Source organism: Myotis nattereri (assembly GCF_964212035.1).
Source record: "Myotis nattereri genome assembly, chromosome: X".
NCBI lineage: Eukaryota > Metazoa > Chordata > Mammalia > Chiroptera > Vespertilionidae > Myotis > Myotis nattereri.
In genome coordinates, this window is record NC_138078.1 from 154,316,552 (window position 1) to 154,330,904 (window position 14,353).

Consider the following 14,353-nt stretch of genomic DNA (forward strand, 5'->3'; position numbering starts at 1 on the left):
ATCCAACATAAAAGGAGACAGCATTCCCCAGGATGATAGTAAAGAGAGATTAGAATGATGTCAGCTATTTCAAAACTACAGGGAAAATAAGCTGTGCAAGCAATCATAATGTACACTACATGGTTCAGCTGTGAACAGGCTTACCTAGTCGCATTAATGCGATCACTGTAGGATGTTACAGTAAAGGTGTTACTGTAGGAAAAAGGGGGTAGGAGAGCTAAATCTTCATGTTCTATTGTGGGAAGACAATATATAATACCTAACACTGGAAAATCGAGAAGTAGTAAAACAAATACATTACTTAGAAATGAAGGTAAAATGCTAAATGCAGCAGCTAAACTTCTATTGAAATACCTGGCATATAAAAGACATTCAATGAATGTTTACTGAGGTGCACTGACATGCAAAATAAACTTCTGTATGTGCCCAAATTCAAACACTATAAAATGTTAGGGACTGCTTTTTAATATTTTCCCCCTCTATTTAACCCAATTACCCAAACTTTCTTGATGACAAAAAAAAATTAACTATCATTTTTTAAAATATTCCCCCCCAAAAATTAGTGATATTTCCCAAATGAAAAAACAATCACTTATATTTCACCAAAAGAGAATTTGATAGCACTATTGATAGCTAATTACCTCATTGGATAGTCAAAAAGGAAATACAATCCAATATACACTGGAATGAAGCAAATAATATTTCTTTTCACAATATTATTTAGCAATTTAGATAAGATAGATATAAATCTTAGCTTAAGACACAGATGAGTGTTAAAATATACTAAAATCTTAGAAATCCAAACAGATTTTACTCTTTAAGCAGCATTTTTATAAAGTTTTCCTACTTTCTGTTGAAAAAAATGTATTTGTCATGGAGGGATGTTCTGTTTTGTATTAGGACAAGATTGATACCTTTTTTATTCAAGCTTAAATTAAATTTCAATTAAAATTTTAGATATTGAAAATGTATGGCAAATTAGATGACCATTCAGATGTAACAATTGAACTATCATTAAGATAAGCAAATCTTTATAAAGTCCTATACCCTAAGTTTCCATACATCAATGTCAGGAACACATTTAAATCATCACAATAAGACTGGAAATAATATTGTTTTTAAAAGTCTCTCAAGTGAGGTGAGTAGAAATAAATGAGCTCAAGAGTAGTTAATACAATTTCATTTATTCATTCATTCATTCATTAAGTAAACACTTCCTAAGTAAACCTCCTAGGTGCAAGGCACTGTTTGCTGATCTTTAAAGCACAGGGTAACTTACTCCTAGGTGTGTTTTTTCCTCCTCTTCTATAAACCTGAAAACAAAACATAAATCGAGGAAAATCAAGGATCCATTTACATAGAATTCAGGTGATGTTATTGAACTCTAGGGCAAATCATCCTAATCATCTACAAACTATTATATAAAGAAGTACCTACCTTTTATCTTCAAATAAAGAATTATGGTACAACATAAAGGACGTTTTCTTCTTAATTGCAACTGGTGTTGAGTATGCTCTGGTATCGTGGCTCTAAACACCAGTAAATAGAGCGAGTTTTGCATAACACTATTTTTCTTCATAGGACTTACTTCATGTAAAGTATAGTAGTGCAGAGGTTGCAGGCATTGTTTATATTTTGAGCCAGATAATTATTTGTTGTGAAGGGCTGTCCTGTGCATTGGAGAATATTTAGTAGCACATGTGGCCACTACCTACTAGGTGCCAATAGTATCCCACCCCCAGCTGTGACCAAACATGTCTCCAGAACACCTCAAAGAGAGATAGTTATTGTAGACAGCCGAGAATGCCAAGTAAAATAAAGATTTCTCTTTCATAATTGTAGACTCCTGCTTTAGCATATGTTCAGGTACATCAACCTCTTAATGCTACTGGTCTACCATGATTTTAAACTCAAATGTCTTCTAGTCTTAAATTTAAACTGTGGTAAGGGAAGAGTAGTCCTACTAAAATAGTTCACCAAGAACAAAAAGGAAATAATCCTGCCTAATATTCCCTACATCTTCCACTTAAAAGAACACCAAGGTCATTTTTTTGTTAGTTACTTTAACATAACCCCAGAAGTCCTGAGAAATATTTGAGTATCTATTATGTGCCAGACATAGTGCTAGGTGCTAGAAAAAGATACATTCATCAACTGCATTTACTGAATTGATAAATCAGTCTCATAAACAGCATTTTCTTCATGATCTTTGATTTAGCAAAGGACTCCTCAATATGACACAAAAAGCACAAACAGCAAAATAAAACAACAAGTAAATTGGATTTTATCAAAATTTAAAGAAACTTTTGTACATCACAGGACACCATCAAGAAAATGACACGATAATTCAAGAATAGGATAAAATATTTGCAAATGATATATCTGATAAGAGACTTGAATCAAGAATATATAAAGGACATTTACAACTCAATAAAAATGATCAACCCAAATAAAACAATGGGCAAAGAATATGAATAGACATTTTTCAAGGAAGATATTCAAATAACCAATAAGAACATAAAAAGATACTTGACATAATTACTCATCAGGAAAATTCAAATGAAAACCACAATGAGATACGCACTAGGGTGGCTAGAATCAAAAAGTTGGATAATAGCAAATGTTGGCAAGGATATGGAGAAATCAGATCCCTCATACACTGGTTGAAGGAATGTAAAATGGTGCAGTCACTTTGGAAAACAGTCTGTCAGTTCTTCAAATGATTAAACATCGAGTTACAATATGATCCAGCAATTCCAAAGATAATTGAAAACATGTGTACATACAAAAATTTGTTTGTGAATGTTTATGGCACCATTATTCATAATAGCCAAAAGATAGAAACAACCCAAATGTCCATCACTGGAAAGTGGATTAACAAAATATTATACAATCATGGAATGGAGTATTATCTGGCCATTAAAAAAAAATGGACATTGATGAATCTTAAAAACATTATTCTAAATGAAAGAAGCCACTCACAAAGACCACATATTATGTAATTTCATTTATATGAAATGAGCAGAAAAGGAAAATCTATATACAAAGAGAGTAACTTAGTGACTGCTTAGGGCAAGGAGGGGTGAGAATGGGGGGGAATTAGGGGATGATAGCTCAAGGGTATGGGGTTTCTTTTTCAGGTAATGTAACTCCTAAAATTGACTGGGGTTGCACATGTACGTGAATATACTAATAACCACTGAATTGTACACTTTAAAAAGGTGAATTATATCTTTATAGAACTGTTACAAATAGCATGTAAGATACAATAGAAAACACAGCATTTGGACCACGGTTTATTAATGAAAATGTCTTATTTAAAATACCCTTGCATCTGGAAATATCTCATTCTTTTGGCTGTGAAATAGGAAATGATTACTGAATGGTATTTAAACTATTGAAAAGGTTCCAGATAAACATTTCATTTAAGACTATAAAAATATTAACAGTAGGAAAAAATTAAAATGCAGGCACCAAGGAACATAAAAAGCCATGCTTAAGACATATTAGGGGCATTAAGATTCACAGGAGGGGTTTAGGAAGGTAAGTAAGAAGAGTTAAAGAGCTCACACTCTTTTGTATATACTGTAAACTCATATGATTTACTCCAGTAACAAATAGGAAGTCAAGTAAATACTAAAGGGCAAACACAAAGAGATTTAGGGAAAGAAAAAAGGCAAACCAGGTCCCAGGAACAGCTTTTAGGAAGGTTCATCAAGCAGCATGCATTATTGCTTTTTCCAAACAGGACATAAGATGATCTGTGAATAACTCACAATTCCACTACTGAACATTTTCAATCTGTGTCGTTTTCAGTACAAATAAAGTGTGTTTCAGTTTGCCTTGTGCAATACGCCAGTTAATCTATTCTATCTCATTTCGGAGCTCTTGATATGCCTGGTCCCCAGGGTCCACAGTTTACCCGACCCGAAGAATCACCAATGCCAGTGATAAGGGGGTGGGGGGAACATTAGGGTATTTTTTGTTTGTTTATTTTGTTTTGTTTTGTTTTGTTTTAATCCTTATTAAATTTCAGCTCTTTCCTTGGACATTACAAACAGCCTGGTTCACCATCAAGCAGAGTCTGGTACCTCATAGAGCAGGGTGCCCAGTTTTAAACCAAAATGGGGGGGGGGGGCGGCGCGGGGAGGTAGCTGTGGCAAGGAGAAAAACAGCCAAAGGCAGGACTGGCTTTTTCTACAGAGCCTCGGGTTTCAAAATGACTGCCTTGGAAGCTGAAATGACCCAGATTATTGAAGAAGGGGTGGGGGTTGGCGGGGAATGGTGGACATTCATTCTCCAGCAGAATGGCTGTGGTTTGGTGTGGGAATGGAGAATTTCAGGAAGGGGGGGGGGCTATACATGGAAACAGAAATAACAGGAAATGTTCTTTAGGTACCACCCACCCCTCCATCCAAGTGAATCACTGCAGTGTCGGCCCAGCATTGATTCCATGAAATAGGATGAGGTAAGGCACAGCCTTGAGCCCGCCCCCACCTCCTCCCCTCACCCCCCACCAGCACTCAGCAGCCCGCATCTCAAGGTGAGGTGCACCACACAACTCCTGAGACCTCGGCTGAAGGGCTGACGTCACCCTTCTGCATTGAGCTTCAAGGACCCGTAGCAGCACTATTAAGATCCTGTCACCAAGTAGCGGAGATCCTCCCCCAGGGCTCTGCGGAGGAGCTCACGCAATGATAGACAAGATGAAAAGCGTGAGGGTGAAGGGGAGTGGGGAAAGGGTCATAAGACCCATTTCCTGGGTCGCCAAAAAAGCTCAAAGATGCCCGCTGGTTTACGTAAGAGCCTCTCCCTTCTTGCCTCTTCCCTCAGCGGTGGCTGCATTGACAGCGTCGCCTGCCCCCGACCCCCTCCATCAGTGCGCTTGGGGGCCTCTGGTTACCCTTGCCCTGCCAGAGAGACACAGAACAACTGGCGCTTCCCTCTTGCAATCCCGGGGGGTCAGCAGTAACCAGGAATCTGGGATCAAACCCTGCGCTCCCACGCCTGCTCCCAGCTGGCCACAGGTTAGCTCCAATTGACACCGCAAACAAGCTGGTAAGGGAGGTTAGGAGGGGTGTCCAGAGAGGAAAATAGACTAATAAACCCGCAACTTTCCCCAGAGGCTGACCCTATCCAGAGAGCTTAAAAAATAAATCAATGCATTAAATTTTTTTGGAAAGGTCGACAACCTGACGTTATCACCACAAAGCAGACCCTTGCAGCCTACACCGGGCAGGGTCCAGGGTCCAGGATCTGAGCAGCCACAACGCACCCCGCCATCCTGCAGCCCTGGCCCAGCACGCTGCTGGGGGTCCAGATTTGAATTTGGATTTGGGTTTTTTCCTCCCCCTTCCTCCCTCGGAGCATCACTGCAGCCAGCCTACAGAGCCGGCACGGTCACTCACCCAAAAGACGAAGGAGTAGATGATAAGGAGGGTTTTGAGACAGGTTATCACAGGTTTGGTCTCCATTCTCCTCGATGCCATACTACAGAGCTCCGGTGGCGGCGGCGGCGGCAGGCTGCGGGCGGGCGCTTGGGAGGGGGGAGGAGGCGGGGCAGGGCGGGGCGGGGGCGCGTGCCACCGGAGGCCTCGTGCACGCGCGCGCGAAGGCGAGGCTGTGAGCGAGCGTGAGCGCTCACTTCTCGGGGCACCCAATGGAGGAGCGGGGCCTGGCAGTGACTGCGCATGTTGAGAAGGCTGCCTGCCAGGGCCAGGCCGCGCAGGCTCAGACCCCCAGCCAAGCAGGCGCACCAGACAGCTGGGAGTGAAAGCCTGGAGTCCTGGTCTTGGTCAAGGCTGTCTTACAGGCCCCTGTGGCACATTTACTTTGCACGTAGTAGGACTTTACATATGCCGGCTTTTTGCACCTGGCTACAAGCCTATTATTGGTATCCCCAAAAAGCAATTCTGTTTCTGCATTTGGACGCCCCACCAGGCCCTTCTCAGTTGGAAGTGGCCCAGTAGTCGTGTCCTTGGAACAAGCAGGCCTTGTTTGTGCCAGGAACAGACTGTGACAGGTGGTTGGAGATACAGCTGGAGGGATAATCAGGAATCCGGGAGCTCAGACAGACACCCCAAATCCTCGCGACCATTTTTTTTATTTCCTCACATTTTGAAATGATGAAACTGAGTGATAAAAAGTTCTTTATGAAGGTACCATTCTTTCTGCACATAAAATGTTTAACAGATAAAAAAAATGTTTAAAGTGCCAAAGAATCATTTTCCCCATCTTAACAAGTACAGACCAGCAAAGAGAGCTGTATCAAGGTCAAAAAAATAATGCTCAAAAACAATTAGGAAGGTTCTCAAAAAGCTAAACATAGAGTTACCATATCACCCAGCAATTCCACTCCTAGATATACACCCAAAAGAAATGAAAACATCTTCACACAAAAACTTGTATGTGAATCTTCATAGCAGTACCATTTATCATAGCCAAAAAGCAGTATAACCCCAAAGTCCATCAATTATGAATGGATAAACATAATGTAGTGCATACATACAGTGGAAAATTATTTGGCCACAAAAAGGAATGAAGTACTTATACGACATGTATGAACCTTGAAAATATGATAAGTGAAAGCAGCTAGAGGAGACACAAAAGAACACATAGTAAATGATCCATTTATAGGCAACCTACACAATAGACAGATCCACAGAGACAGAAATAGGTTAGTGCTGGCAGGGGGTCACCAGGAATAAGCAGTGACTGTTAATGAATAGGGGCTTTCTTTGTGGAGTGTTCTGGAATTAGTGGTGATGGTTGCACATATGTGTGAATATACTAAAAATCACTGAATTGTACACATTAAAAGGGTGGCTTTTATGGCATATGAATTATATAAAAATAATAACATACACTGCACCCGGATTTCCTGTGGCTCCTTTGTTGAGGAACACACAGTACAGATTCTGTGGGAGACTGAGCTTGATTTCTGAGCAACTCTGCAGCCAAAGTAGCAACACTATCACAAGCTAACTCAATCATGGGTGATGTTAAGGATATTTCTTGTGAAAGAATAAAAACAGTCAATAAAGCTTGAGGAAAGCCTGCCAAGGTCAGTTGTTGCAAGAGTAATTATTGCCTCCAATGATTTGTACATGGTCCCAGGTGAGTGAGGTCATTGTATAAACAGGACACAAATATGAGGAAGAGGAGAACCTGCCTAAGGAAATGATCAACTATTACAAAAGGTTATATGGGTTTAGAGGGTTGTAGAGAAGAATATGGGTGCTGGTTAAGAAAAGATTAGGAAAAGATTGTCAGGGTTTCTGTTATAAAGACCTTTCATAATGATTCCCAATTCTGGATGCTCATTTGCTTCAGCCGGAGCGGCTTAAAAAAACAAACAAAAAACTATGACTGCCTGTGTCCAATCCCAGGTAGCCTGAGTCATTTGGTGTGGGGTACAGGCTCAATGGTTTTTAAAGTTCTTAAGCTGGTCCTAATAGGAATCAAGTTGAGGGAAACTCCCAATTGCAATGAGCTTAAACCCAAGGTCAGAAAGGAGTTTCTCATCCACCTTTACAGTTTTCAGGCAGCAGCAGAAAAAGGACACTGAAGACTAAAAACTCATTGGATACCCTTAGCTTCAAAAAGTCTTGCCCATACTAGGCTAATTTTAGCTTAGCCATCAATGTAATTTGTTCCCTCGGTAATAGGAGAAATATAAATACAGTGGGGCCTTGACTTACTAGTTTAATTCATTCCGAGACCGAGCTCATTAAGGAGCTCGTTAACTCAAATTACTTTATCAACTCAATGCAAAAAATCGGCCGAGAGACAGCTGGTATCTCAAAAAACTCGTTTAGTCGGGACACTTGTAAGTCAAGGCCCGACTGTACAGTAAGTTTAAATGATTGAATTGGTGCTTGAAGTTTATTGGCTTAGTTGTATTTTTTACACAGATTAATTATATTGAGGGATAAGATACTCAGCAAATTACAAATTCTTTTTTACAGAAGTGTGAATAACAGTCATAGTAATTCTTTTTTATAAATTGCATACTTCACGTACTTGCTATATATGGTCATTTTTCTCTGGTGGAAGTTGCTATAAGCCCTGCAATTCTAATGTGGTTATCCTCTGCTAGTTTAGGCAATGCATGTATTATTATGCATTGGATAGTAGTTTTTGTTTTAAGTTTTGTCAGATGACTCTGTTTTTCTTAAGTATGTGTTTCCCTACTTTAAAAATGATTACTGACAAATATGCATTTCCTATATGTTTGTTTATACTTGGATTATAAAAAAAAAACTTTGTTTTATTTTTTTAACTTGCTGCATTGTTTTGATATCTTTTTTGTTAGATTATGTTTAGAAATTTTGCATGAGTTCAAAAGTCTTAAATATGAAAGTGTTTATGTTCCAAAGTGCATCCGAACTGTCATTCCCTTCTAGTATCTTCTCAGGAGTAATACAAATCAGGTATTTCATCATCATTTGGTAATATACAAACTCCAGTGAACTTCCAAGGACACTCACAACAAAGCTGTGTACAATGAGATTTATAATTGTGATACTCTTGGGTGGTAGTTTTAAGACACTACTAATATGCAGAAAGCATTTAGCTCTTGCTGGCAAGTACTGTTTAACTGTCAATCAAATATGTGATAATGGTTGGAAGTGGTGGGATTATGAAATTGTAGATGTTTTTAGAAAAACTTGTGAATGAAAATGAATCCAAGTGTTTCATGTGAAGATGTTGAGCCATTTCTATCATGCATTCCAGTCTCATGACAGAAAATTTTGAAGATTAAAAGAGAAAATAATCAAAATGTTAAAAAAAAAAGTCTTGCCTGAGGACAACCAAGATGGCAGCATAGGTAAACACCTGAATTTGCTGCTGTGCACAACCACATTAAAACTACAACTAAAAGACAAAACAAATACCATCCAGAACCACAGGAAGTGCTGGCTGAGTGGAAATTCTACAACTAGAAGGAAAGAGAAAAGCGCATTGAGTCCAGTAGGAGGTGCAGAGGTGTGGAAGAGTGGAGGTATAGAGGCATGTGCGAAAGGGGCTGGCAGCTGGGTATGCTGTTATCTTTTTTAATCGGAAGGGAGAAACAAGCTCCCAACTGCTTTGAACTCCACTTCCGGGTGAGAAATTGGGGACCCAGACTCATACAGAGAGAAAATGGACTGTCTGGCATCGGGCTGGAACATGAAGGCGGCTTTCTCTCAGAGGTACTTGCAGTGTTCATTGTTCCTGCACAGTGCCGCGGGACACAGAGACTCAGGGACCTCTCCAAGGCAGAGCAGACTGGCAGCCATTGCGGTTTGCTCCACCCTGGTGATTCCCTGAGACCCCGCCCCACCCAATTTACAACCCCACTCAAGCTGTGCACAGAGGTTTTTGCATACTAATAGCCTGGTCTTTCTCCACCCAAAAACCTGGGCAGACTCAGTGAGCAACAAAGCCCCACTGAAGCAAGTCCTGCCCCATAAGGGTGTCTCCAGCACAGAAGTTCTCTCATTGTAGACAGAACTGGTCCTCACAGCCAATTGGCCTGGAGGTCAATTCCACCCGGTGATACCAACAGCAATCAAGGCTTAACTACAACAAAACTGTGCACACAGCCCACAAGGGGGTGCACCAAGAGTGTCCACCTCGGGTAATTAGGGAGGCTGAGCCACTGGGCCCTACAGGACAGACACCTAGCACACAAAGCCACTCTATCAACATAGGGAAGCAGCCAAATGCGGACACAAAGAAACAGGTCACAAATGCAAGAAATGGAGGAAAGCAAACTACTGGATATAGAGGTCAAATCCACGGTTATAAGGTTACTCAAAGAATCTTCTAGAAACCTCTGAGAAATATAGTGAGACTCTCAAGGATATGAAAAAAAGACCAATTAGAAATTAAGCATACAATGACTGAAATAAAGAATAATATACAGAGATCCAACAGCAGACTAGAGGATCCCAAGAATCAAGTCAAAGATTTGAAATACGAAGAAGCAAAAAACACCCAACCAGAAAAGCAAAAGGAAAAAAGAATCCAAAAATATGAAGATAGTGTAAGGAGCCTCTGGGACAACTTCAAGTGTACCAACATCCAAATTTTAGGGGTGCCAGACGAAGAGAGAGAACAAGATATTGAAAACCTATTTGAAGAAATAATGACAGAAAACTTCCCCTACCTAGTGAAAGAAATAGACTTACAAGTTCAGGAAGTGCAGAGAACCCCAAACAAAAGGAATCCAAAAAGGACCACACCAAGACACATCATAATTAAAATGCCAAGAGCAAAAAGACAAAGAGAGAATTAAAAGCAGCAAGAGGAAAAAAGTCAGTTACCTAAAAGGGAGTACCCATACGACTGTCAGCTGATTTCTCCACAGAAACTTTGCAGGCCAGAAGGGAGTGGCAAGAAATATTCAAAGTGATAAATAGCAAGAACCTATAACAAAGATTGCTCTACCCATCAAAGCTATCATTCAGAATTGAAGGTCAGATAAAGAGCTTCACAGATAAAGAAAAGCTAAAGGAATTCACCACCACCAAACCAGTATTATATGAAATGCTGACGGGTATTCTTTAAGAAGAGGAAGAAGAAGAAAAAGGTAAAGATAAAAAGTATGAACAACAAAGTGACAACAAATACACATCTATCAACAAGTGAATCTAAAAATCAAGTGAATTGCCGAAACCGGTTTGGCTCAATGGATAGAGCGTCGGCCTGCGGACTGAGAGGTCCCAGGTTCGATTCCGTTCAAGGGCATGTACCTGGGTTGCGAGCATATCCCCAGTAGGGGATGTGCAGGAGGCAGCTGATGGATGTTTCTCTCTCATCGATGTTTCTAGCTCTCTATCTCTCTCCCTTCCTCTCTGTAAAAAATCAATAAAATATATTTAAAAATAAAAAAAATAAAAATAAAAATCAAGTGAATAAAAAAATCTGACGAACAGAATAAACTGATGAATAGAATAGAATCAGGGGCATAGAAAGGGAATGGACTGACTATTCTCTGCGGAAAGGGGTGTGGGGGTGCAGGAAGAGACTGGACAAAAATCGTACAACTATGGACGAGGACAGTGAGGGGAGTAAGGGCATAAGGTGGGGTGGGATCCGGGTGGAGGGGAGCTATGGGGGAAAAAGAGGAACAACTGTCATAATTTGAACAATAAAGATTTATTTAAAAAAAAAGTCTTGCCCAATCATAATTACTCTGTAAAGGGGTCAGAAATCTCAATTTTCAACCAACAGGGACATTACTGAGCATTATAAATAATTTTGTGAATGAATGTATGATACATGGTGTCCATCAGCTCAACTCACACCCCATTTCAGAGTTTTTCTGGAGATTTTTTAGGGCATCTATGTATTAGGTTCAGATTCTTGAAAATTTGAACTGTTCTGACAAAAATAAATTATTTAAATGTAAAGATAAATATGAATATGCAGTAATGGAGTTAATGGGCACATTAACATAGCTGGTGGCTAGACCCTTACTCCTCAAATTGTGGTTATAATAGGGTGACAAAACATCCCAGTTTTTTCAAGACTGATGAGTTTCTTTGCACTTTGGATTTTCCTTGCTCTTGGGCAAACCAGAACCTTAGGCCCCACCCCAAGCCTATATTTACAAGATCTCCAGGGAACTCAGATGCACAGTCATATTTGTCATTAGTCATTAACTGAATTGTGTTGCCCAAAATCACAAGTTGAAGTCCTAGCCCAAGTACCTCAGAATGTGATCCTATTTGGAAATAAGGTTGTAGCAGATGTAATTATTTAAGTCAAGATGAGGTCATACTTGAGCAGGGTAGACCCTTAATACAATATGACTGGTATCCTTAAAAGAAGAGGAGACAGAGGGAGAAGGTCATGTGAATACACAGAGGCACACAGGGAGCATAACATGTGACTGAATGGAATGAGGCAGTTGCAATACAAGAAATGCCAAGGATTCAAGGTCACCCCTAGAAGCTAGGAAGAAGCAAGGAAAGATTCTACCCAATCTCAATTCTACCATGGCCCTGCAGACACTTTGATTTCACACTTCTCACCTCCAGAACTGTGAAAGAATAAATTTCTGTTGTTTTAAGCCACAGATTTTGTGGTACTAATACATGTCTAAGATTCACTGATCTCCAGTTCTTCAAAATATAACCACAGATGCCATATCACCCAGCAATTCCATTGTTAGGTATATACACAAAAGAATAGAAAACAGGTGTTCTAATAAAAACTTGTACATGAATGTTCAAAGTAGCACTAGTCATAATAATTTAAAGGTGGAAACAACCTAAACAAATGTCTATCAGCTGATGAATCGATAAAGCAAAATGTGATATATAATTACAACAAAATACTACTCAGTCATAAAAAGGAATGAATTACTGACACATGATACAATGTGGATGAACCTTGGAAACATTATACTGAGTGAAAGAAGCCAGACACAAAGACCACATACTGCGTTACTACATTTATATAAACTCAAAAACAAGCGGAGACAGAAAGCAGATTAATGTTGCCTGAGCCTGAGGGAAAGGGGAATGGGAAATGACTGCTTAATAGGTAAGGGGTTTCCTCTTGAGGTGATAAATTCTGGAGCTAGACAGTGGTGATGATTGTACAATGTTATGAATGTACTTAATGCCACTGAATTGTACACTTTAAAATGGTTAAAATTGTAAATTTTGTGTTATGTGTATTTTATCTCTCTCTCTCTCTCTCTCTCTCTCTCTCTCTCTCTCTCTCTCTCACACACACACACACACACACACACACACACACACACACACACACACATAATGCCCTATGGAGAGCTTGGAGACATATGGAAGCCAGGAATTCATTCCCCGCCCCCCATAGATTGTGATGGACTCAGTGTGTGGTGGGGCCACAGAAATAAGTATTTTTAAAAGTTCCTCAATAATCTAGCTGGGATTAAAACCTCTTGGACAGATAAAAGAAATTGCAGAAATAGAATAGACAGTCCTCACGACAATAAGAAAACTTTTGAGGACAGCTTTTAAAATGCACAATCCTAATATACAATACATTCAAACAAGGGACTAGTTTACACTTATTAGAGGTATGCATATAAGGAAACTTTTTGATTATAAAGAGGAATTTTTATTATAATATTAAGAAACGAAACAATAGAAAAATGTATATTCAATATAATCTCAACCATGTTAGAACATATAGGAAAGAATTTGGAAGAAAAATCATAGAAAATTTTCACATTGGCAACTCTGAATAATGGGGTTATAGATGACTTTTTTATACTTACTCTATTTCAGAGAATTTCTATGTAACATTTATAAAATAAAATAAGAATATTTTATAAAAATTACCCCAAAAATTAAAATACTAAAGTTTTAGGACTAAAGGCAGGAAAACTTTGAACTGTTTTGAGAACCTGCTTGGATGAAATTTGACCATATGTCTATTCATCTATATTTCTATATTTATTGACATAACTATGTGCTTTCAGGGTCTCTACTTGAGCACCCCAAATTACTTATACCTTGGGATTCAGAAATGTCTGCAGGATTAAAATTATATTTTTTATAACTTTATAGCAAATTGCTAGCATTAGGTCCATTTCAGCACTAAATGTATAGGTTGGTTTTCATTTGCCTGACTAGGTACTGACTGTTACAAATGCTATGTCCTTAGAATGGAATTCTATACAGCCATAAAATTAATGTTGAAGTAGAACTCTTCAACACAGGGAAATTCTCACACTATGTTTTTAAGTAAAAAAAATAAATTATAAATAGTAAATGTAGTATGATGCCAATTTGGAGATACACACAAATAGTAGTAATTATTACCTTATGATCTGATTTTTTTATTCTTTGCCTTTTTTGCATTTAGTAAATATTCTATAAAACACATACTTCTTTTATAATTAGACAATATTTTATTTTCAGTTGTTAATTTTTCAGGACATCTAGATTAATATTTGGTTTGGGTGAGCTATGATACCTTCTGTAACTTCCCTTTTTACCAATATATTCAAAATGACTTTTTTTTTTCAAAAAAAAAATAGGTGACAAGATAATGGTATCTTATCTCTGCTAGGCTGAAAGGCCGTCACTCTTGTTGCCCTGTATTCCATAATCATGAAGTATCATGTGAGGTATGACATGAACCTTTTTTTGTCTTCCTGTCATCTTTCTAAATAATTAAAGTCACCTTATTACATAGTAGCTGCTGAAACATCCTCCTGACATATATCCTATGCCATTTTTGAAGGATTTTGTGAGAACTTATAAACACCCCAGAGCTAGTTCTAGAATGTCAGTTTCTTTCCTTTTAAGTTTCAAATTATATTTTTGTTGTATGTTGTATACCAAGTAGGACTAGAGGAAATCAATCT

At 38.8% G+C, this 14,353-nt stretch overlaps 1 protein-coding gene across 1 annotated transcript in view; it reads right to left on the minus strand.

Annotated features, from left to right (window-relative positions):
* The window catches only part of TSPAN7 (tetraspanin 7), a 74,011-nt gene extending 68,350 nt beyond the window's left edge, over window positions 1-5,661 (minus strand). The window contains exon 1 of the mRNA XM_081081259.1: window positions 5,409-5,661. Within this exon, the coding sequence (XP_080937385.1) occupies window positions 5,409-5,489 (81 nt within the window). The 5' untranslated portion in view covers window positions 5,490-5,661. The remainder of the gene's footprint in view (window positions 1-5,408) is intronic.
* Between the last annotated feature and the right edge of the window lie 8,692 nt (window positions 5,662-14,353).